Source organism: Rana temporaria, chromosome 4 (genome assembly GCF_905171775.1).
Source record: "Rana temporaria chromosome 4, aRanTem1.1, whole genome shotgun sequence".
NCBI classification, from domain to species: domain Eukaryota; kingdom Metazoa; phylum Chordata; class Amphibia; order Anura; family Ranidae; genus Rana; species Rana temporaria.
In genome coordinates, this window is record NC_053492.1 from 277,408,856 (window position 1) to 277,432,580 (window position 23,725).

A 23,725-nucleotide genomic window follows, 5' to 3' on the forward strand; every position below is an offset into this window, starting at 1 on the left:
TGGTCCCGGATCGCTCCCCGAGCGGACCCGACCTCCGCATGTAGCGGGGGGGGGGGTCCCGATCGGACCCCCCACCCGCTAATAGGCGAGGACGTACCTATACGCCCATGTGCCTGTACGTGCCATATTGTGGACGTATATGTACATGCGGGGTCGGGAAGTGGTTATAGAACCGATTATAATTAAAATGTCTTCCACAATCATAAACAAGTTAGAACTCATGCCTTAATGATAATTTAAAAATAATCTGGTGCCAAACTATTAAAGAGAAGTCGTTTTAGAAACATCAGTCCTGCCAAAGGACAAACACTTCTGCTGATTCTAAAAGAAAAAAATATCTATCTGGATATAAACTGGTATAACACTGGGAATAACGGGTTCCAGAAATTCTCTGTTAAACTAAGCATTTTAATTAAATAAAGTGGGAAGTAGTATGCTGTTATTGCTAGTGTAGTCCAATACCTGAAAAATGAAATTCTGTTGGGAAGAGTGATTTATAGCCATAGTGTTTTTATGATGCACAAATAATATTTGAACTAGATTTGGCATTCGCATATAACTTATTACAAGTATAAGTAGTTTGGTGAAGATAGTAATAAAAATCACTCAACTATAATCCCATAAAGTATGTTTACTAGTCAAATGTTTTTTCCTGGAAGGTGTTCATTTTCAATTTGTGGTTTTGAGCACTTTCTAGTTACATATTTATTAAATGAGCTGAAAACTTATTGGAACAACATTGCTGGGTGTTATTTAAAAATAGTGCAAAAAGCACTCGGGCTTTTTACAGCAGCCTATCATATACAGTTTCATAGTTACTGCACCACATTACTGCTTCCAAATATTATACAACATTAAAGCAGAGTTCCGGCCACAATTTCACTTTTTAAATATAAATACCCCTGTAATACACAAGCTTAATGTATTCTAGTAAAGTTAGTCTGTAAACTAAGGTCCGTTTTGTTAGGTTGTTACAGCATTTAGACACTTTATAAAATAGAAATTGACTGGGGCCATCTTAAGTGTGGGCATCATGAAGCCAGACTGTATGACTTCCTGGATTTCAGCCTTGCAGATCTCGCACATGCTCAGTGCTGCACAAGCAGTGTAATAGGTTTCAGATCAGGTTTCAGCACCTGTACTGTTTGGCTGTTTGTACTGTTTGACTTGGGTCACATGATTCTTCGAGACTGGGGAGTACACAGACTCCTGGAAAGTTACACCCACTACATTCCCAGGAGTCTGTGCGGTGTAGGTTAAGCACCTAGGTGCAGGAAGTGGGAAGAATAACTATTCTGCCTAGCAACGACACTTTGAAGGCATCTAAAAAAAAAAAAAATTCTTAAAGGACTAATGGCATTTTTTTAAAACTACTGATGTAATGTTATATTTATGGGTGGAACTCCACTTTAAACAATACCTGTTGATCCTTGTGAAGTGATAACTTCCTGTATTTGGCAATTTTTGGGGAAGAGAGGGGAACAGGTACCTGATGTTAGGCACCCCCCTCCTTTCCTAGCAGTCTTCTGGGGACACATCACAGGTCCCAGAAGACTATGGGACCATTCACAAGGTGCAGCACGACTCAAGTATGCACAATAGGAAGCTGGCTGTGAAGCCACAAGGCTTCACTTTCTTGTTTCCTTACTTCAGATGCACCAGCAAGAGGGGTAACACCACCTAGACGGAGGGATTCACACATCTATACAAATTGGGAATCAACAGAAGACAGGAATCGTTTTGGAGCCATCCACTTACCTGGGGGGCGCCACATTGAAGGTCCCGGTTAGCTCTATAACCTGTCTGCTTAACCCATATTGCCCACAGTGGGTCGGTGGGATTCGGCCAGTGCTACCTATTGCCTAATCAAAAGACCAGAATCTATGACTTCTAGTTTATGCTGGTCCTGGACTGGTGTTTCTTTACAACCCCCGTCTCCACAGCTGCTCTACTAGTTTTTTCCACATGGAGCCACTCTCATTGAGTATAAAAGAACTTTGACCATACTCAGCCCTGCTTGTTACCCCTGATGAAGGTTGTATACCGGAAACACGTCGGGTACCAGGGAACATCACTCACAGGAGAGTTACAGTGTCATTTCAGTTATATGTTCTGTTGTACAGTCTATATTTGGTTTGTTTGCTACATGCATACCATCATAATGGTCTATGCTTTTAAACATTTGTAATTTTGTCTAATCGTATTTTCTATGTAATAAATTATTGTTTCTATATACATCACAGTGTGTTTGGCTTTCAAAGTCCCACCCAAGGGGGATCATATCTTTTGTTCTTACTTCAGATGCCTGGCGCCTGCACTAAAAACCAACTGAAAAATCGACTTGGGTGAGGACATCACTGGATCGGTAAATGTCCTTATACTAAAAGTCAGCAGCTACAGTATTTGTAGCTGCTGACTTTACATTTTTTGGGGGAACCTGGAGCTCCTCTTTAACATTATGTGCATTCCTCTCTCTGTGGACTACATAACTCTCCCCTGGTAATATGGAGAGGAGGAGAATGGAAGCTGTTCTGTAGTAATGAAAAATGTGCTCTCTTATGGCAACAAAACCCCTTCCTAATAAATACAGTATCTCACAAAAGTGAGTACACCCCTCACATTTTTGTAAATATTTTATAATATCTTTTCATATGACACTGAAGAAATGACACTTTGCTACAATGTAAAGTAGTGAGTGTACAGCTTGTTTAACAGTGTAAATTTGTTGTCCCCTCAAAATAACTCAACACACAGCCATTAATGTCTAAACTGCTGGCTACAAACGTTTTCCAGCACTGCCTCAACCCTCTTGGGCATGGAGTTCACCAGAGCTTCACAGGTTGCCACTGGAGTCCTCTTCCACTCCTCCATGACGACATCACCAAGCTGGTGGATGTTAGAGACCTTGCGCTCCTCTACCTTCCGTTTGAGGATGCTCTTCAGATGCTCAATAAGGTTGAGGTCTGGAGACATGCTTGGCCAGTCTATCACCTTTACCCTCAGCATCTTTAGCAAGGCAGTGGTCATCTTGGAGGTGTGTTTGGGGTCTATATGTTGGAATACTGCCCTGCGGCCCAGTCTCTGAAAGAAGGGGATCATGCTCTGCTTCAATATGTCACAGTACATGTTGGCATTCATGGTTCCATCAATAAACTGTAGCTTCCCAGTGCTGGCAGCACTCATGCAGCCCCAGACCATGACACTCCCACCACCATGTTTGACTGTAGGCAAGACACACTTGTCCATGTACTCCTCATCTGGTTGCTGCCACACACGCTTGACACCATCTGAACCAAATAAGTTTATCTTGGTGTCATCAGACCACAGGACATGGTTCCAGTAATCCATGTCCTTAGTCTGCTTGTCTTCAGCAAACTGTTTGCAGGCCTTCTTATGCATCATCTTTAGAAGAGGCTTCCTTCTGGGATGACAGCCATGCAGACCAAATTGATGCAGTGTGCTGTGTATGGTCTGAGCACTGACAGGCTGATCCCCCACCCCTTCAACTTCTGCAGCAATGCTGGAAGCACTCCTGCATCTATTTTCCAAAGACGACCTCTGGATATGACGCTGAGCATGTGCACTCAACTTCTTTGGTCGACCATGGCAAGGCCTGTTCTAAGTGGAACCTGTCCTGTTAAACCACTGTATGGTCTTGGCCACCATGCTGCAGCTAAGTTTCAGGGTCTTGGCAATCTTCTCATAGCCTAGGCCATCTTTATGTAGAGCAACAATTCTTTTTTTCAGATCCTCCGAGAGTTCTTTGCCATGAGGTGCCATGTTGAACTTCCAGTGACCAGTATGAGAGAGTGAGAGCGATAACACCAGATTTAACACACCTGCTCCCCATTCACACCTGTGACCTTGCAACACTAACGAGTCACATGACACCATGGAGGGAAAATGGCAATTGGGCCTAATTTTTTACATTTTTACTTAGGAGTGTACTCACTTTTGTTGCCAGCGGTTTAGACATTAATAGTTGTGTGTTGAGTTTTTTTGAGGGGACAGAAAGTTTACACTGTTATACAAGCTGTACACTCACTACTTTACATTGTAGCAAAGTGTCATTTCTTTAGTGTTGTCACATGAATAGACATAATAAAATATTTACAAAAATGTGAGGGGTGTACTGACTTTGTGAGATACTTTACCAACCAGGGAGGGATTGCTGTCACTCTAGGACAAGAAGCAGCCACCACCAATTCAGCACCATACCCAAGGACTGGTAAGCTGCAATGTATTATGTTTGTTCTTGAGATTATATACACTTTTAGGATCTACTCACAAAGCTTTACATGAGCATAAGGATATTTTCAGACACTGAACTTTTTATAAAAGCTCATTGGACTTTGCTGAAAACATCTGTGCCTTTTTTGAAAATAAGGATACTTATTCTGGTGTTTTAGCTTTGTAAATTGAGCCTTTGGTGTGCACTCCTAGCTGTAAAGTGTAATTGATGGTAAGTAATTTTAACAAACTTGGTGCCTAACGTGCACTTACCAGATCCCCACAACACTTCTGGTTTCGTTTTGATAGTCTTGCAGAATAATCTCTTACAAGTGTCTAGCCAACTTGTTTTTGTTTCTGTGCTTTCAGAAGAGAGGAATTTCACCAGCTCATGTTCTGTAAAAGTAAAATGTAAGCATTTGTACAAATACACCATAGCATATTCTAAGATTATTTAGTATAAGCAATAGTAAAATATAAAGTATTTAAAGTTGAACTCCAAAAAACAAAAAAAATTGAATGCAGCTGTGTATTCTTTTAAAATATTTAAACACATTTTACACCTAGTAGTGACCCAAACCTGTCTAGATATTAGTCTCTGCCATTTCTTGCACTGCAGCACTAGGAGCTAACCTGACTTTGCTGCATACGCATGCTGATGGCAAAATGCTGATAGGGGTGATAACAGAGTGAGCAGAGCTAATAAGGGTAGTGACACCACTGTATTCCTTTGCTTTAATAGAGTATGTGGTGCCACCCTCTTGATTGTGCTCTCTGGAATTCGCATATGAATCTCGAAAGTGGCTGGACAGAATTTGACTTTAATATTAGGACTCCAGGCATTTCCAGAGTGTAAACAAATGTTACCTCTGCTGAGGTATATGCCATGGTCGGATTGCTGCTCTGTGCTTTAACACCAGATAGTACAGCTTCCAGTGTACTTCTGGCCAGCTTCAAATACGAAATCTGCAGGTCTCATAGTGCTGACACGCTGGTGTCAATTATCTGCCCCCTTCTCTTCTTATGTCCGATGGACTTTTTTCATCAGAGAAACCAATTGTGTGTGGGCCCCATCTGACTTTTTTTCATCGGTGTAAAAAAATAGAACATGTTTTAAATTTTTCAGATGAAAAAACTCCATCGGAGAAAAATCCACACATGCTCAGAATCAAGTCGGCACATGCTCAGAAGCATTGAACTTAATTTTTTTCGGCTTGTCGTAGTGTTTTACGTCACCGCGTTTTGGCACAGTCGGAATTTAGTCTGATAGTGTGTATGCAAGACTGATGAAAGTCAGCTTCATCGGAATTCAGACGAAAAATTTCTTCGGATTTTATTCCATCAGAAATTGTGTGTACGTGGCATTATCCATTTACAGAGAACCATTTAGTCTACGAAGAAACTACAGAATACACAGTGTTCTGAGAATGGCTAAGGGGAGATAAATGACACTAGTTCTTCCATCTATGAGACCCACAGCTCACATATGCAGAACAGGTCGGAAGTACAGTGGGGTCTCTATTATCAGGGATAAAGGAAGTATTGATTTTAAAGGACAACACATCGATCTAGCCAAGGCGTACCACCTCAGCAAAGGTAACATTGCAAATACCCTGTGCCTGGAGTCCGGCTTTAGGTATAATATCCTTTAAAAGATACTGTAAACCAGGGGTCTCCAAACTTTCTATACAAAGGGCCAGTTTACTATCCTTTAATCTTTAGGGGGGCCGGACTGTGGCCAGTGGGAGAAGAAAATGTCCTGGGGTCAGTGGTAGTAAACCATGCCCCATCTTTAGTATTAGGGGGCGCAATAGTGCCCCATATTTGGAATTAGGGGGAGTAATAGTGCCCCATCTTTGGTATTAGGGGGAGTAATAGTGACCCATCTTTGGTATCAGTGGGAGGAAAGGTGCCCCATTGTTGGTGTCAGTGAAAGGAATAGTGCCACGTCATTGGTGTCAGTGGGAGGAATAGCATCCCGTACTTGGTGTCTGTGGGAAGAATAGCATCCCTTCATTGGTGTCTGTGGAAAGAATAGTGTCCCTAATTGGTGTCTGTGGGAAGAATAATGTCCCGTCATTGGTGTCTGTGGGAAGAATAGTGTCCCATCATTGGTGTCAGTAGGAGAAATAGTGCCCCATCACTTGTATCAGTGGGAGGAATAGTGTCATATCAAAGGTGTCAGTGAGCAGACTTGTTCCCTATTGTTGGTGTCAGTAGCAGGACCTAAGCCTCACTGTTGCTGATAGTGGGATGAAAAATGCCCCAAGGGCTGGATAAAAGCAAGCTAAGGGCCACATCCGGCCCCCAGGCCACAGTTTGGAGACCACTGCCCTAAATAAACTAGAAAGGGGCAGTGACCTAAATGGAGATAACGATGGGCTGACAATCTAAAAGATTATGCTTTTTCTTGAATGACTTGCATATAACCTTTGAAGTTCACTTCAGGATTATGTCAACTTGAGACAATTTAAAAGGCTGCAATTACAATATTTTTACAAATTTTTTCTTTAATATGTTCACATTTATTAGTCAGAATGACTGCTAAAATACAAAAAGATTAAAAACTTGGAAGATAGATTAAAGGATCAAGAAAGAAATGATGTGCAGGAAAAAAATAAGATGTAGGTATTAGAAAGAATAAGATTTTAAATGAAAGGGGAAATGTCACTTTGGAAAAAATCATTTATTAATATAAACATGAGTAAAATCCTGTTAAAATCAAGTATTAACTAGTTTGGCAGAATTTTATAAAAAGCAGTAATTGAGTATACGCATATTGTATATGCATTTTTTATCATGTGATAATAGATCATTTTAAAGAGTAACTCTGCATTTGCTGGAAAAAAAAACATATTCCCCTCTGTGTACATTACAAGGATTTTAACAACTGTGATGTTTTTTTGTTGCAGATTCCTACTTTTGGTTATTCTGAAAAAACAACTGTTGTTTGTCTCTGACCATGTGCAAAGTGAATCTGTATGGGAGTAATTTAATAATCATCAAGTAGCTGCTGCACGTGCAGGGCTCAAATGAGGAAAGATGTAGGGTCAGACATGATTTCCCTTTGGGAGTATCTCACCAAAAATGAATTGTATCTTAATTGATACTTCTGGGAAAATCTATCCTCTATATTAGAGGAAAGAAAAATTTTACTTTATTAAAGAAAAGTCTATGGGGCAGATCCACAAAGAAGTTACGCTGGCGTATCTATTGATACGCCGCGTAACTTCTAGTTTGCTCCGGCGTATCTTTGTTTTGTATCCACAAAACAAGATACGCCTGAAGCTGTGCTAGATCCGACTGGCGTACGTCTTAGTACGCCGTTGGATCTAAGGTGCATATTTACGCTGGCCGCTAGTTGGCGTTTCCGTCGATTTCCGCGTCGAGTGTGCAAATTAGCTAGATGCGGCGATCCACGAACATACGTCCGGCCGGCGCATTTTTTTACGTAGTTTCCGTAAGGCTTTTTTCGGTGTATAGTTACCCCTGCTATATGAGGCGTATCCTATGTTAAGTATGGCCGTCGTTCCCGCGTTGAATTTTGAATTTGTTACGTCGTTTGCGTAAGTCGTTCGCGAATAGGGCTTTGCGTAGAATGACGTTCACGTCGTAAGCATTGGCTTGTTGCGGGTTAATTTCGAGCATGCGCACTGGGATACCCCCACGGATGGCGCATGCGCCGTAAAAAAAAAAAACGTAATTTTCGTCGGGTCAAGAGGTATTTACATAAAACACGCCCCCATCACATCCATTTGAATTGCGTGCCCTTACGCCGCCAAAGTTACACTATGCCGCCGTAACTTACGACGCAAATTCTTTGAGGATAAGGAAAATACGCTGAAAGTTACGGCGGCGTAGTGTATCAGAGATACGCTACGCCGGACGCAACAATGCGCCAGGCTACGTGGATCTGGCCCTATATGTGAAGTGTGAAACATCTTCAAATATAACAATCAACCTTCAAATATAACATTCAGTGTAAAATGCAAGTGCAATATAAATATCAAGTCCAACTCCTTCTGTATAAATAAATCCTCCTTAGGCTCCTCCACTCCTCCCTTTAACACTCCTCTGCTAAAACTTCCAGCACTTGTGTGCTGCTGGAGGAGATTTTTACTATTTTACATTTTTATAGCACTGTTCTCTGTATAAATGGCAATGGTCCCAAAATACTGTCCGATGTGTCCGCCATAATGTCGCAGTCACGATAAAAAAATCCCTGATCGCCGCCATTACTAGTTAAAAAAATGATTAATAAAAATGCAATAAAACTATCTCTAATTTGGTAGACGCTATAATTTGTGTGCAAACCAATCAATAAACGCTTATTGCGTTTTTTTTACCAAAAATATGTAGTAAAATAGTATCGGCCCAAACTGATGAAAAATAAAAATTATATATATTTTTTGTGGATATTTATTATAGCAAAAAGTAAACAATTTTGATTTTTTTTTTAAATTGTCGCTCTATTTTTGTTTATAGCGCAAAAACTAAAAACCGCAAAGGTGATCAAATACCACCAAAAGAAAGCTCTATTTGTGGGAGAAAGGACGCCAATTTTGTTTGGAAGCCACGTCGCATGACCGCGCAATTGTCAGTTAAAGCGACGTAGTGCCGAATCACAAAAAGTGGCCAGGTCTTTAAGCTGCATAATGGTCCGGGGCTTAAGTGGTTAATATATAGGATGTGTGTGTGTGTGTATATATATATATATATATATATATATATATATATATATTAGGGCTGTGCAAATTAACTTTTAATTAATCGATTAATCTCAAATTTTTTTGATCGATTAAAATCTTTTTGATCGATTAAAATTCTTTTGATTGGTACTTACCTCTTCGCCGGCTTCTGAGTTCCGTCGGAGATCCAGTAACGTCACGGACACTGGCGGGGCTTGCCGTGTCCATCTGAAGGGCTCCTTTGCTGTGCCTTCATATCTGCATGCCGGCGGGACCTTACTATCTGCCACACGCAAGGGCTGTTACACTTCCCTCTATCACTTCCCTCTATTAACCTGGGATTCTACAACCATCCACTGGGAGTTGTGATAGTTCCCTTCACGGGACATCTACATGCCGACGGACTGATGTTAACCTCTCCTCATCTGTATTCAGCAGTGGTATCGTTGTACACATTTTTATACCAGCATCCTACTTGGCTACATGTTTTTATGACTGCTTTTGGTACCGTTTGGTAATACTCGCACCATTTTTACAGTTTTTGTAGCTACATTGATTTTTTCTCCAGTGCATTATTTATTTGGTTACCTACTTGAAGACTATAAAAGTTTTAATGCTATTCCCATCGAGCGCTGCCTTTGTGTTTTTTTTGTGCGTTATAATTAATCAAAATTAGTCGATTAATCTATTAAAAACAAAAACGATTAATCGAACAGAAAATTTTTGATCAGTAACAGCCCTAATTATATATATATATATATATATATATATATATATATATATACACACACACACTGCTTTTTTTTCAGGGGGAACTTGGGGGAACTCAGTTCCACCACCTCTGGTGCCTGCTCACCACAATCACTTGTAAACACAGAAGTCTACTTTCTGTGTTTACAAGTGACAGCTCTGCACTCTATATGTAACCCCCTAAACTCTGCACTCTGTATGTAATGCAATCCTGGTATTCAATGCCCCTTTAAGACCCTTCTACTGTTTGTGAAATATGAACAGGGTCGTGGTTGAGTTCCTGCACCTATTTTCTGAGAAAAAAAGCTCTGTATATATGTATGTATATATATATATATATATATATATATATATATATATATTGTAAAGTTGGGGGTGTTTAACTCTCATGGTAGATGCGTTTTCGTGTAGTGAGTCGACACCAAACAGGCATGTATCGTTAAGGACCTGGTAGCCCACGTTTATTAAATTAGAAAAACAAAACATAAGTCCATTCAGGAATTCCTCGCAGGGGTTTAAATGATGATCAGAAATAACTGAAAATACTAGCCCACCTGGCTACTCTTTGACAGTACCACTGCCATAGGTACTGGTCCCTTAAACCAGCAGCTCCTCCAGACCCCCAGTATTGGGTGCACGCGGCTTTGAAGCCCTTCAACGCACAAAGTGTCTGTCCGCACACAGCGTCTGTCTCAACACAGAGACACCAGCAGCCACTGCTCCAACTCCACCTTCCTCTCCCTTCTGCTCTCCCCAGCCCTTCATTATATGAGCTGTGTGCACCTGGGCACACAGCTTGCAGGCTGTCTTTAAAACCCAGACACAGGGTTGGAGATCCCGTCCCACTAAAGTCTCTGAAGGATCTCCAAGCCATAGAGCCCCATGTAGAAATAGGAAAATCAGAGAAAACTGCCAGTGCAGTTTTCTGTCTTTAAAATTTAAGCTCTGCACTCAGCCGATATGCAGACTCTGTGTCCACTTCAATACCATTTTTATTGGGACAGAGCCTCGCTTGTATGGTTCTATGTCAGGAACCATACAAATTAAGGAAAGACATTAAGATACAGTACATACAAAAAAGTAAACTAATATGTATACAAATGTGTTCCTTGTCGGGATAACAGCATGAATTATTTGATGGTATAGATAGAGGACAGGGTTAAAAAAAACTGGGACATTTTTGAATTTGTTCTGTTAGTAGGATTTCACCATTAGTACCAATTTATCAGTCTCTACTCTTGTACTTTTTGCAAAATATATGATATAAATTGATACCTTGTTGGTATTAAAGCTACTGATAGTTTGCCAAATCATTAAAGTGCCTAAGAAAGAGATGTAGACTTTGACTGCTGTAAAGGATATGCTCCATAGCACTATGCCTCTGGCAAAATTGTGATTGAGTAGGGAATAATAGACAGAAATCACCTTTTAATTTAATAAAAGGCAGATTGTGCAGTGTAACTTTCTAACTGCTCTAGTTGTTTTAGAATTAGCAATTAAGATGAATTCTGATGAAGCTGAAAATATGGCCTTGGGCATACTGGCACATAACCTTCCATTTCTGATATGTTCAAGAGAAAAAAAATGTAGCGCTAGAGGATACAAACTGATTTAGTGACACAACTTAAGAAGAATATATGACTTATATTTCTATCCATTTAGTGAGAATGTGTCAAAAGTGTCCGATCTGTCCGTCGCAATACCAATAAAAATCGCAGATCACCGTCATTACTAGTTAACGAAAAAATAATAATAAAAATGCCACAAATCTTTCCTATAGTTTGTAGACGCTATAACTTTTGCGCAAACCAATCAATATACGCTTATTGTGATTTTGTTTTACCAAAAATATGTAGAAGAATATATATTGCCCTAAACTGATGAAGAAATTTGTTTTTAAAAACAATTTTTGGGGATATTTATTATAGCAAAAAGTTAAAAATATAGGGCCGGATTCAGAAAAGAGATACGCCGGCGTATCTCCTGATACGCTGTCGTATCTCTAAATCCGGCCGTCATATATATGCGCCTGATTCATAGAATCAGGTTACACATAGATGTCCCTAAGATCCGACAGGTGTAAGTGACTTGCCTGAAAAACTTGCGGCGGCGTAACGTAAATGAGATCCGCGTAACCTATCTGAATCTAGCCCATAGTTTTTTTTCAAAATTGCCGCTCTTTTTTTGTTTATAGTGCAAAAAATAAAAACCACAGAGGTGATCAAATACCACCAAAAAAAAAGCTCTATTTGTGCTATTTGGGTACAGCATTGCATGACCCATAATTAACAGTTAAAGCAATGCAGTGCCAAATTGTAATAAGTGCTCTGGTCAGAAAGGGGGTAAAACCTTCCAAGTGGTGGGTTAAAAAGGAACCAAATGTGAACCACCAGCCTGCTGGATTTTCTTTGTGTACAGTGACATGTGAATGTTTGTGACTACCTTTTAACAAACTGAGAAAATACGTGCTTCACCATGGCAGTTTATTTCTTCTCTTATTGCTATGCTGCAACCTACTGTTGAGTGATAGTTGTCAACACACTGGATGCGTTTCTTAAAGGGGTTGTAAAGGTACATTTTGTTTCCCTAAATAGCTTCCTTTACCTTAGTGCAATCCTTCTTCATTTACCTCATCCTTCCATTTTGCTTTTTTTTTCTTTTTTCCCCTTACTTCAGGTTCCACCTCCTAGAGTATCTTTAGAGCGCTCAGCTTTCGTTTTTGTCAGCCCACATAGCGTCTCTATTTGGTTTTACATCATTAGTAAAGGGGGACTTTTGTTTTGTGCTCATTTTTAGTTTCTTGATATTATTTCTTGTTTTTAATTATTTTTTATTTTTTATTTTGTTTATGTATATTATTATAATTTAATTATTTTGAATACAGACAACATATATTTTGCTATTTAATTTTCTCCCTACCCTCCCTCCCCCCTAATCCCCCCCCTCCTCACCAGATATGGCCACTTTATCAAGTCTTCTCAGGGATTTCTGTACCGGCCCTCAGATTTTCGGCATAGCTCCATGACCTCTTAAATTTTCTCCAATCATCCCATTTTTTGCTTTTACTTATATCGTTCCCCTCCAGCCCATTCCTTAGATCTTCCATCCCTATTCTGTCTCTTGCCATCTTCTGGGGATTAACCTTTTTGCCGCGTTCAGTAAGTGTGGCACCATTGATTCCTTGTATCTTCTTATGCCTATATCGCCTCCGTGGAATAGAACCGTCCAGGGATCTTTTTTTATTTTATTTTTTGTTATCACTTCTATATACTTCAAGATCTTCTCCCAAAAAATCTTTACTTTAGGGCATTCCCACCATAGATGTGTCATGGTTCCTAGGGTCTCGCTGCCTCTCCAGCAGTTTTCAGATTGGTCCTCTTTAAATTTGCTTAGTTTGTTAGGTGTTATATACCATCTGGCCATACATTTATAGTTCGTTTCTGCCGTTCGGCTATCTACTGCTGAGGAGTGTGTCAGTTTCAACATTTTCTGTAGTTGGGTCCTATCGTGCTGTGATTTGAGTTCCTTTTCCCATTTTTTAATGAATGGTGGTATCTCCCTCTCGTCGGTCTGCAATAATATTCTATATATTTTTGATATGGTGCCTTTGGCGTTTTCCATTGTACATAATTTTTCCATTTCTGTTAACTGTTCCCCTGTTCTCAATGGGGATGGTAATTTCAGAACGAACCAACTGAGTTGTTGGTATCTCCACTCATTAATTTCCATCAGGGTTTCTTTCCGTTTTAACTCTGCATATGTTAACAAGTGTCCATCTTTAATTACATCTCTTAGTCGTGCTGTGTCATTCTTTATCCAGTTCCCTCCCACTTGTGTTTTCCCTGGTGCAAAGTATTAGTTATTTTTTAGTGCTATAAGGGGTGAATTATACTTACTGTCCATTTTTTTATTTACTGTGTCCCAGATTTTAAGTGCATTTTTTGTTATTACGTGTATTTTCGTGCTAAATTTTCTGTGTTGGGGGGGATTCCATATTATTGTGTCTAATCTCACTTTAGATAGTGCGCTCTCTAGACTGACCCACGTTTTTTCTTTGTTGACTCTGGCCCACTCTTCTACACGGGATATCACCACTGCTTCATAATATTTTTTTATGTCCGGCACTGCGAGTCCCCCCTTATTTTTTGGTTGTTTTAGAGTCTGTAGGGAGATTCTATGCTTCTTAGAATTCCATATGTAATTCATAATAAGTTTTTTTAACATATTAAGGAGCGGCTTTGGAAGGGCCATGGGAATCATTTGGAATTTGTATACGATTTTGGGCAATAGGACCATTTTACAGAAGTTTATTCTCCCAATCCATGAAATTTGTCGGTTTTTTACCCTTTTGATTTCACCCTTAATTTCGTCCAGTAGAGGTACATAGTTGATCTCGTAGATTTTCCTTATTGTATTTGCCAACCGGATCCCTAGATATTTGAGTTCCTTTACCCATGGAAGTCGGAGCACCATTCTTAACAGTCTTTCCTCTATTCTATTGATGTTTACATTTAGGATTTCTGTTTTAGTAAGATTTAATTTGAAGTTTGAGATTTCTCCATATTCCTCGCATAGGTTCAGGAGCTTAGGGATTGATGTTATAGGGTTCACTACATAGAAGAGGACATCATCTGCGAATGCAGATAACTTATGTTCTTCTTGATCTATTTTGACTCCCTCTATGCTAGGGTTTTTGCGTATCCTAGCCAATAAAGGTTCTAGAGAAAATACAAATAGAAGTGGGGATAAGGGGCAACCTTGCCTTGTACCGTTCTTCATCGTGAATGATTTTGAAAGGCTACCGTTTACTTTTATTTTTGCCGTTGGTGACCGATAAAGGGCTCTAATCCAGTCTAGCATCCTCAGGCCGATGCCCATGTTTTCTAGGGTTTGTAACATGAGTCCCCAGTCTACCCTGTCGAATGCCTTCTCGGCGTCTATCGACAGGAATAGACCTGGGGACCCATTTTCCTTCATTTTTTGAAGGATCAGCAAGGCTCTGAGTCCGTTGCCCCTTCCTTCTCTCCCTTTGATGAACCCCGTCTGGTCTGGATGGATCAATTTGCTCATCTCTCTTTTAATTCTTTCTGCCAGTACTTTGGAGAACAACTTAATATCCGCGTTTAACAGGGATATAGGTCTATATCCTGCGCAGTTTTTGATATCTTTGCCTTCTTTGGGAATTACTGTAATAGTAGCCTCCGATGCTTCTCTACCCAGGCAATAGTCTTTTCCAATTCCGTTATAGTATCTGCAAAGTACTGGGAGAAGGATCTCCTTGCATTTTTTATAGTATAGGGCGGTGAAGCCGTCTGGCCCTGGGCTTTTACCTGACGCACTGGCCGTCAAGGCTGTTTGAATTTCTTTAACTGTGATAGGTTGATCCATCAGACTCCTGTCATTTTGACTCATTTTTGTCAGTCCTGCTTCTTCCAGAAATGTTGAAATCTTGTCTCTTTTCTCCTCCTCCGGTCAGGTCGCCTGCTCTACTGCATATAGTTTTTCATAGTATGTTCTGAAAGTTTCCGCGATATCTTTTGTTGTGTGTACCTCCTTCCCTTTCTCATCTTTGATCTTCTCGATGTAATTTCTTGATTTCTTTTTCTGTACCATCCTAGCAAGGTGTTTATTTGTTTTATTTCCCCACTTGTATCTTTCTTGGGCGATGAGATGGAACTCTCTTCTCGTTTCCTGATCCATAAGTTCATTAAGTTTGTTTCTTTTTAACACCAGGTCGTGATATAGTTATCGGTTAGTGTCCATTGCTTTATGTTTTTGCTCCAATCTGTGTATCTCCGTTATTAATTTTTCCCTTTTGCGGCTTTTTTCTTTTTTATTCCTAGCTCCTTCAGATATTAGGGTCCCCCTAATTACCGCTTTATGGGCGTCCCATAGGGTAGCTGTTGATATTCCATCTGTGTCGTTTGTCTTAAAGTATTCTTCTAGATCTTTTTTTACCCTTTTAAGGCTAGTCTCCTCCGTCAATAGGGCCTCGTTGAGTCTCCAGATCGTATTCGGCCTCTGGTTACCTATGATTCTCAGGGATACACTGATTGGCGCGTGGTCCGAAGTTGTCATCACTTCAATTCTTGTTTCGACTACCATCTCCAATATGCTGTGGTCTAGTAGGAAGTAGTCGATCCGAGAATAACTTCCGTGTACCGGTGAAAAAAAAGTATAATCTCTGTGTCCCGGATTTAGGATTCTCCATATATCTATCAGTTGGTTTCTGTATAAGCTGTTTTTTATCTTTCTAGTCTGTGTGTTCCCGATTTCCTGGATCTGTGAGGTCTTGTCTATTTTTGGGTCCATGCAGAAGTTTAGATCTCCTCCCAGGATCACCTTTCCAGCCCTAAAGTCTCTTAATTTTCCTAAGATCTCTTCAAAGAATTTTATTGGACGATCGTTTGGTGCGTATATGTTCACGAGGGTACATTCCATCTCTTCTATTCTCCCTTTTAGGAAGAGATATCTCCCCTCTGGGTCAGCCATTCTGTTATACAATGTAAAGTGTGTACCCTTAGCTATCCCTATTGCCACTCCTCTGGCTCTTTTTGAGATCGTATCCCCATAGTACCAGGTTGGATAATCTTGAGAGTATAACCTGATATTAGAATCAATTGTGAGATGCGTCTCTTGTAGAAATGCTATGTCTGTTCTGTAATTTTTCAATTCCTTTAATATTTTATGCCTTTTCGCGGGATTGTTGAGGCCTTTTACATTATAGGATAAGCATTTGACTACCGGCATTTCTTCTTTTTTTTTTCTTCCTCCCTGTAACTATCATTTCATTTTCCCTATACTTTTCCTTATTGGCCAATCTGGTGAGGTCCCCCCATCCCCTATCCCTCCCCCCCAAACCCCCCCTCCCTCCCCACTCCTCTCCTCCCTCCCCTCTCCCTCTCCCCCTCCCCCTTTTTGGCCACCTTTTGACCTCCAAGCCAGCTACCATGTCCTGGCTTGGGTCTCTCCAGGTGGGGCTGGGATTTTCCCCTCCCACTCGTTGGCTTAGAGTGGGCCAAGAGGGATCCTACTTACTCCTCTTTGTAGGGTACGGTCCTCATTTTTCTTCCCTCTCCCACCCAATCCCCCCCCTCCTAGAGAGGGGAGAGATAGGGAAAGGAGAGAAAGGAGAGCCACAAAAAGAAAGGAAAAAAAAAAAAAAAAAAAAAAAAAACGAAAGACACAAAGCGAAAGAAAGAAGAGAGGAGAGAGAAAAAAAGATACGACAGAAAGAAATGGGAGGAGAACAAGCAAAGGACAGAATTTTTCTCCGGGGTCTACGCCCATCCAGGTAAGTCAGGGGGCTGGATTCCCAATCTATTACAAAAGTCCTTTAAATCTTCGGGAAATCTTAGAATCGCTGACCTCCCTTCTTTTGTTGCCGTTAGGCAAGCGGGGAACCCCCAGTTATATTTAATTTTCTGGGCTACAAGTTGGTTTAGGAGTGGTTTTAACAGCCGCCGTCTTGCCAATGTATCTGGAGCAAGGTCTGCGAATATCTGGAGTTCTAATCCTTGGTACACTATCGGGGGGACCCCCTTCAGCTTTTTCCAGATCTTTTCTTTATCTTCATATAGCTGGAACCTTACGATTACATCTCTAGATCGATCGGTCTCTGCTCTTCTGGGGTTTCCCACTCTATGTACTCTTTCGATCTTGATTGGTTCCTCTAGTGCACATTCCATTAAGGGATTGAATATCTTCTGTATTGTTGTTTTAAGCTCTTCTCCTTTCTCCTCTGGTATAGATCTTATTCTCAGATTCTGTCTCCGATTTCTGTTCTCCTGGTCCTCCTGTCGGTACATGATTTGTCTCTGTTGGAGTTGTACCTGCTCAAGTTGAGCCTTTAAAGTGTTGGATTCCCTCTCTTGCTTGTCCGTCCTCTCTTCCACTGACTCTACTCTAGATAGCAGGTGTCCCAGATCTGTCCGTAGAGTCTGTATCTCCCCTTTAATTGCGTTCTCTAGTCTAGCCTCTAGTCTAAGAAGCATGTCTTCCATTTCATCCTTTGATGGAGACTGTGAAGCTGACCGGGGTTCTTCCATCCTACTAGCTTCTGCGTCACTCTGTGCGCCTCCTTCTCTTAGGTCCATTGAAGCTTCTCTTGAGTCTCCGCCTTGGGATTTCTTGTTTACCATTTCCCTTTCCCTCTCCTTTTTTCCCTGTTGTTGCTTTGCTCCTTGTGATCGCGGGGTGTCGTCTTTTATCATAAATGATCTGATTGAGCTTGTAGTTGTTTTATCGTTTGGGGTCTTCGGGGGTCCCCCTTTTGTGGATCTGCTTGCCATCCTGTGCATTTCCTCCCCCCTCCTTCTGATTCTCTTACCCAGCTCGACCCCCTTTCCTATCTACTCTGCTCCCCTCTTTTAAGTTTTGTCCTCTAAGCTTATACGTGTCTCTGATCACGTCTTTGGGCAGGGGGAGCTATGTAGCTATATGTTAATGGGGTAGGGGGGCAATAATTTTTTCTCTTTCCTTTCCCTTCCTTCCCCTTCCCCCTCCCCGCCGTATCAGATCAATTTTCCAAGTACAGTCCTTTCCCCAATCAAGGTTTTTGTTATTTTTCTCAGACACACCTTGTGTATTGATGCTACTATATATGTCCCAACAGTCGTGCGAATAAATTCTTTGACCAATCCCTGGATTACTACATAGGAAAAAAAAAAAAAAAAGAAACCGAGACAGAAAAAGAGACCAAGATGGAAGATAGGCACCCAACAGACGGCCACCGGGCCTGCTGGACGGGTTTCGGGGTTCTAGGTTTGAAGAGGCTTTTTAACTATGCTGTGTTGGTTACCTTATATCTTATACAAGGGAAGGGATTGTGTCCTTGTGAATGCAAGTCCTTGTTTAATTTGGGGGTTACTTTTTAACCTCTTCTTGCCCTCCGAACTCTCCACCTAGTCCTCTTGTAGTGCTTTACTGACTTTTACAATACTATATGCGAAAGATACTTGTTCTCTTATACAGTCAGATTTTGCCCCTCAGTGAAATGTCCTACCCGTCCCGCGTTATTTTCTTGTGCTGGTACCATACACTTGAATCAGTTTTTACAATATCAAATATTTTTCAGGGGGGGCGTGGCCGGGATGTAGAGAGGAACGGACGTGCTAAGCTTGTGCTCCTGCCATCCGTGCACAGTATCCGTCCCCATCCTCGATTCCAAGAGCCATCCTGCTCAGCAAAATTCTCCCTCCTGTCTGGGGGGCTCCCCCGGTCCTCCCGATGCCCGGCAAGCGCAACTCGGCTAAGAAGGTGACGAGTTATTCGTCCCGTTTTCCGCCGCTGACCACGCGCGCGGCGGCCATCTTGGAGCCTTCCTCATCTTCTCCGGCCTCGGTAGCGGTGCAGACAGAGTCCTGGATGGCGGATCTTGAGGCCCTGGACGAGTCACAGATGGAGGTGAGGAGTCCCCCGGGGCAGCTGGAAGGCCGATCCACCGCCGCGATCCTGGCGGCCATTGCAGACAGTAAATCCTCTGTAGAGGGTAAGATAGACACGCTGGCTATAGAGTGTGGGCTCATAAGGCAGGACATGGATAAATTCAGGGGCCGCCTGTCTGAGGCAGAGCAACGCTTGTCAGTGATGGAGGACACAGTGGCTTCCACCTCTCATTCTGTTGGGGAACTACAACAGCAGGTCAGAGTCCTGATGGCCCGTTCTGAAGATGCCGAGAACCGCCTGCGCCGCAATAATGTGCGGGTGGTTGGGCTCCCTGAGGGCGCAGAGGGCGCCAATCCGGTGGAGTTTGCAGAATCCTTCTTTAAAGATCTTCTGGGCCTGCGGAACCTGTCACCTGTATATGTGGTGGAACGCGCCCACAGGGTACCTGCCGGTAGGAGGCCTGCAGGCGCATGGCCGCGTGCCTTCCTTGTCCGCCTGCTTAACTTCAGGGACCGGGACACGATCCTGGCCGAGGCCCGTAAACACCCTGAACTGAAACATGAAAATGCTGTGATTCACCTGTATCCTGACTTCTCACAAGAGCTGCAGAAGAAGCGGCGCTCCTTCACAGACGTCCGTCGACGCTTGAGAGAGAAGGGCCTGGTATACAGCATGCTCTATCCTAGCCGTCTGAAGGTGATTCACAGGGGCTCAGCAAAATGTTTTGATTCTCCGATGGAAGCGGTGGATTGGCTGGATTCACTGGCCTGAGGAGGTGTTGAGGTGGCGATGTGATCGACCTGGGAGGAGAAGTCACTTACCTGTCTACGATGTCCTTGCTGGGAGCAGTGGTTCCATGCTGCAGTGTTTGAATGATATGCTCCGGTTACACTTTGTTGTGGAACTCCATAGCTGAAAGCTGGTTGGAATGTTACGAGCGGTCAATCATCCGTTCCGGACAGGAGCAGCAGGTACGGTTAAGCACGGATTGAAAATCCCGCGTGATTCCCTGAAACCCCCCACAACCTTTTTTTTTCTTTCTTGAAGTGGATGGACTTTTGAGACGTTCCACGGCTGTTCTATACGTTTTGGGTACAAAGTTTCTCCGGCGGTGAAACCGTTTTTTAGTTTGGTTCGCCTGGAGCAAACAGGGCGTTGGGGCTTGTGTGATGTTTTTTTCACTGTACTTTTGCCAGATGTTTTTAATTTTTCTTACTGGCATGTTTTGTTTCCCCCCCCCCTCCTTTTTTTTACCTTTCCCCCCCCCTTCCTTTTTTTACCCTTGGGACATTGACTTTTTGCCTTCACCTTTCCCCTGCTTTGGGGCCTCGCCCCATGTGCGTGTTAGTGTGTGATACCCTTCATGACATGTATATTGAACCATTGAAATATGTTACCCTGTGGCTCTCTGTGTCCAGACTCCCCCCCCCTGACTGGCTTGATTCGTGTGCCCCTCCTGTCCTTCAAATATTTTTCTTTTCCAGACCCAATGAATGATATTAAACTAGTATCGTGGAATGTCCGCGGTTTAAACTCTAAATTCAAACGCTCTTTAGTCCTGCAGTACCTCAAATCCCTGAACCCCCATATTGTCCTCCTGCAGGAAACCCACCTGGTGGGTAGTAAAACCCTTTCCTTGAACAGGAGCTGGATACAGAGGACAGTGCACTCCACTTACTCCTCATACGCCAGAGGTGTGGTCATCTTGCTGCATAAGAAATTGCAATGTAATATAGAACATGTGGTGACGGACCCTCAAGGGAGGTATGCTATTATAGTCCTCACCGTAGACTCTCAGCTGTTGGCTATAGCAAATGTTTACATCCCTCCCCCCTTTCACAAGGAGGTGTTGTACCTGATTTTAGAGAAGATTGCCACCTTTGGTCCACTAAAATTGCTAGTGGCTGGGGATTTTAATAATGTGATCGATTATGAGCTGGACACTTCTAACCCGAACCGGGTGCGGAATCTAGATCTCGGGCACTGGGCAGATGTGGCGGCTTTGGAGGAGGTGTGGCGGTGGAAACATCCTGGTGAGAGAGGTTACTCCTATCTTTCCCACGTCAGCTCATCCTCCTCCCGTATTGATCTGGCCTTTGCGAATCCGGCCCTCCTGCCGCTGGTGACCGATGTTGGTTACCTGGCCGGGGGTCTCTCGGATCACACCCCCTTGCAGGTGACGCTGTGCCGCCCTGGGGGGGGGTAGTCGGAGGATCTGGAGACTACACCCGGGGTGGGTTGATGAACCATCGGTTGAGCCGCTGGTTGCCGGCCATATTGCTGAGTACTGGGAGGTCAATGACGGCTCTACGGGTAGGCACATGGTATGGGATGCATTTAAAGCGACCACCCGGGGTGTGTACATTGCTGCTATCAAGGCTGCTAGGACTGAGAAGAATTCAGAGTCGGAGGCGCTCCAGGTCCATGAGGTTCGGTGTGCGAAGGCTCATGCTGAGGCGCCCTCTGCCTCCACACTCGCGGAGTTGCAGATGGCCAGAAGGGCCTTCTTGGTTCATCAGCAATCTCTTACGCAATGCATGTTTAAATGTAAGGCGGAAGACTTATTTGAGAAGGGGGACAAGAACGGAAAATTGCTGGCATACTTAGCGGCAGATGCTAGGCCTCATGTGGCAATTCCTTGCATACACACGGCAGGAGGAGCCTTGGTGGGGGACAGGGAGGGGATAATGCAGGCTTTTGTGTCCTACTACTCTGACCTCTATGCGGCTATCCCACAGTATGACAATCAGGTTCTGACGGACCTGCTGGACTCCTTTCCGATCCCGGTGTTGCCTGGGGAGGCGGTGGAGCTCCTGGAGGCCCCTTTTTCTCCTAAGGAGCTGACTGTGGCTATTGCTTCCTTCCCAAATGGAAAGGCACCGGGCCCTGATGGGATTCCGGCAGAGTGGTACAAGACTTACTCTGATGTGGTCTCGCACAGGTTGCTGACCCTTTACAGGGAATGTTTGGAGGTGGGAAGTTTGCCCCCCTCGTGGTACGAGGCCCAGGTGGTTGTGCTTCCCAAACCAGGGAAGGACCCCCTCCATTGCTCCTCATATAGGCCAATTGCTCTACTAAATATGGACCTAAAAATTTTGACCAAGATGTTAGCTAATAGGTTGATGCCCTGCTTAGAACACATAATTTCACCTGACCAGACAGGGTTCATGCCCAAGAAGGCTACAGATATTAACTTACGCAGAGTGTACGCCCACACACAGATTGACGGGGACATATCTCACGGGGGGGGCCCTGGTGTTTTTCGATCTTGAGAAGGCGTTTGACTCCATTGATTGGGGCTACATGACCCAGGTGCTGGAGCGTATGGGCTTCGGCCCTGTGTTCCTTAAATGGATATCATTGCTATATAGTAGTCCGGTGGCGGCAATTGGTTTAAATGGTGAGGTGTCGTGCACCTTCCCGGTATTCAGAGGCACCAGACAGGGGTGTCCCTTGTCGCCGGGCTTATTTGCCCTGGTGATGGAACCCCTGGCAATTGCACTACGATCCTCGCCTCAAATTGAGGGAATCAAGGTGGGCACCTTGACTGAGTCACTAGCGCTTTACGCAGATGACCTGGTTTTGTTTCTGGGGGATACCGGTCCTTCCCTACATGCCGCACTCTCATTGATGAGCAGGTTCTCTGTGGTCTCGGGCCTCAAGGTCAACTGGACCAAATCAAAAATCCTCCCACTCCGGTCCCATGTGTCGCCTAGACAAGCTGATCCTTCTAATCCCCTACAGTGGGTAACTCAGATTAGGTACCTGGGGTTACAAATTACGAACACTGTGTCAGACTTTGTTAACCTCAATGTGTCCCCATTGTTGAGCACTGTCTCCAGGAAGTTAAACTCCTGGAAGAATCTCCCCCTGTCCCTCATTGGAAGGGTCAATCTTATTAAAATGAAGATTCTCCCTCTCCTGCTTTATACACTTAGGAACACTCCGGTGTGGATCCCAAAGTCCATTTTTAAGGCCATAGATGGTATGATCTCCTCCTTCTTGTGGCAGGGTAATCTCCCTCGTCTCAAGTTGGCCATCCTTAAACAACCCTGGGGGGAGGGGGGTTTGGCGGTACCCGACTTTCATAGGTACTTCCTGGCAGGCCAGCTGACGGTTGCACACCGTTGGCTGACTTCTGCTCCGGACGATGCTGCGGTGTCGTTGGAGGCGGCTTGTGTGGGTTCCTATGAGGCGCTCTCCTACTTAGTTTATAGAGGCCCGAGGGCCCCTTACCCCTTGACGCACTCCATGAGGTCAGTGATCAGAGCATGGTCTGTGGCACAAGAATTGAGGCCTTCTGATCGCCTCACCCTCTCCCCTAAAACGCCTCTATGGAAAAACCCTAATTTGTCACACTTTCTGGACTACCCGGACCCGGTGGTGTGGGCGGCCTATGGGATAAAGACCTTAAGTCACATTGTGGGGAACGGTATACTTCTGACGTTTGATGAACTAAAGGCGCGCTATGACCTTCCCAATACCCATTTCTTTAGGTTCCTGCAGTTGCGCCATGCATTCCTGGCTCAATTTGGTGGGGTCCCTTTGACTTTAGAGATCGGGGATTTGGAATCGCTGGCCCGTAGCGAATCACTTCCTAAGACGGTATCTAGCCTCTATCAGGAGCTCTTTCAGGACACTACCAGGCTGCTGTCGCCCTGCAGGAGTGC

General features: G+C 43.3%; 1 protein-coding gene across 3 annotated transcripts in view; it reads right to left on the bottom strand.

Annotated features, from left to right (window-relative positions):
• TBC1D32 (TBC1 domain family member 32) overlaps nt 1–23,725 on the bottom strand; it is a 552,992-nt gene that overhangs the window by 133,600 nt on the left and 395,667 nt on the right. For all 3 annotated transcript variants that reach the window (XM_040350328.1, XM_040350326.1, XM_040350327.1), the window contains exon 27: nt 4,504–4,626. In XM_040350328.1, coding sequence (XP_040206262.1) covers nt 4,504–4,626 — 123 coding nt within the window. The remainder of the gene's footprint in view (nt 1–4,503; nt 4,627–23,725) is intronic.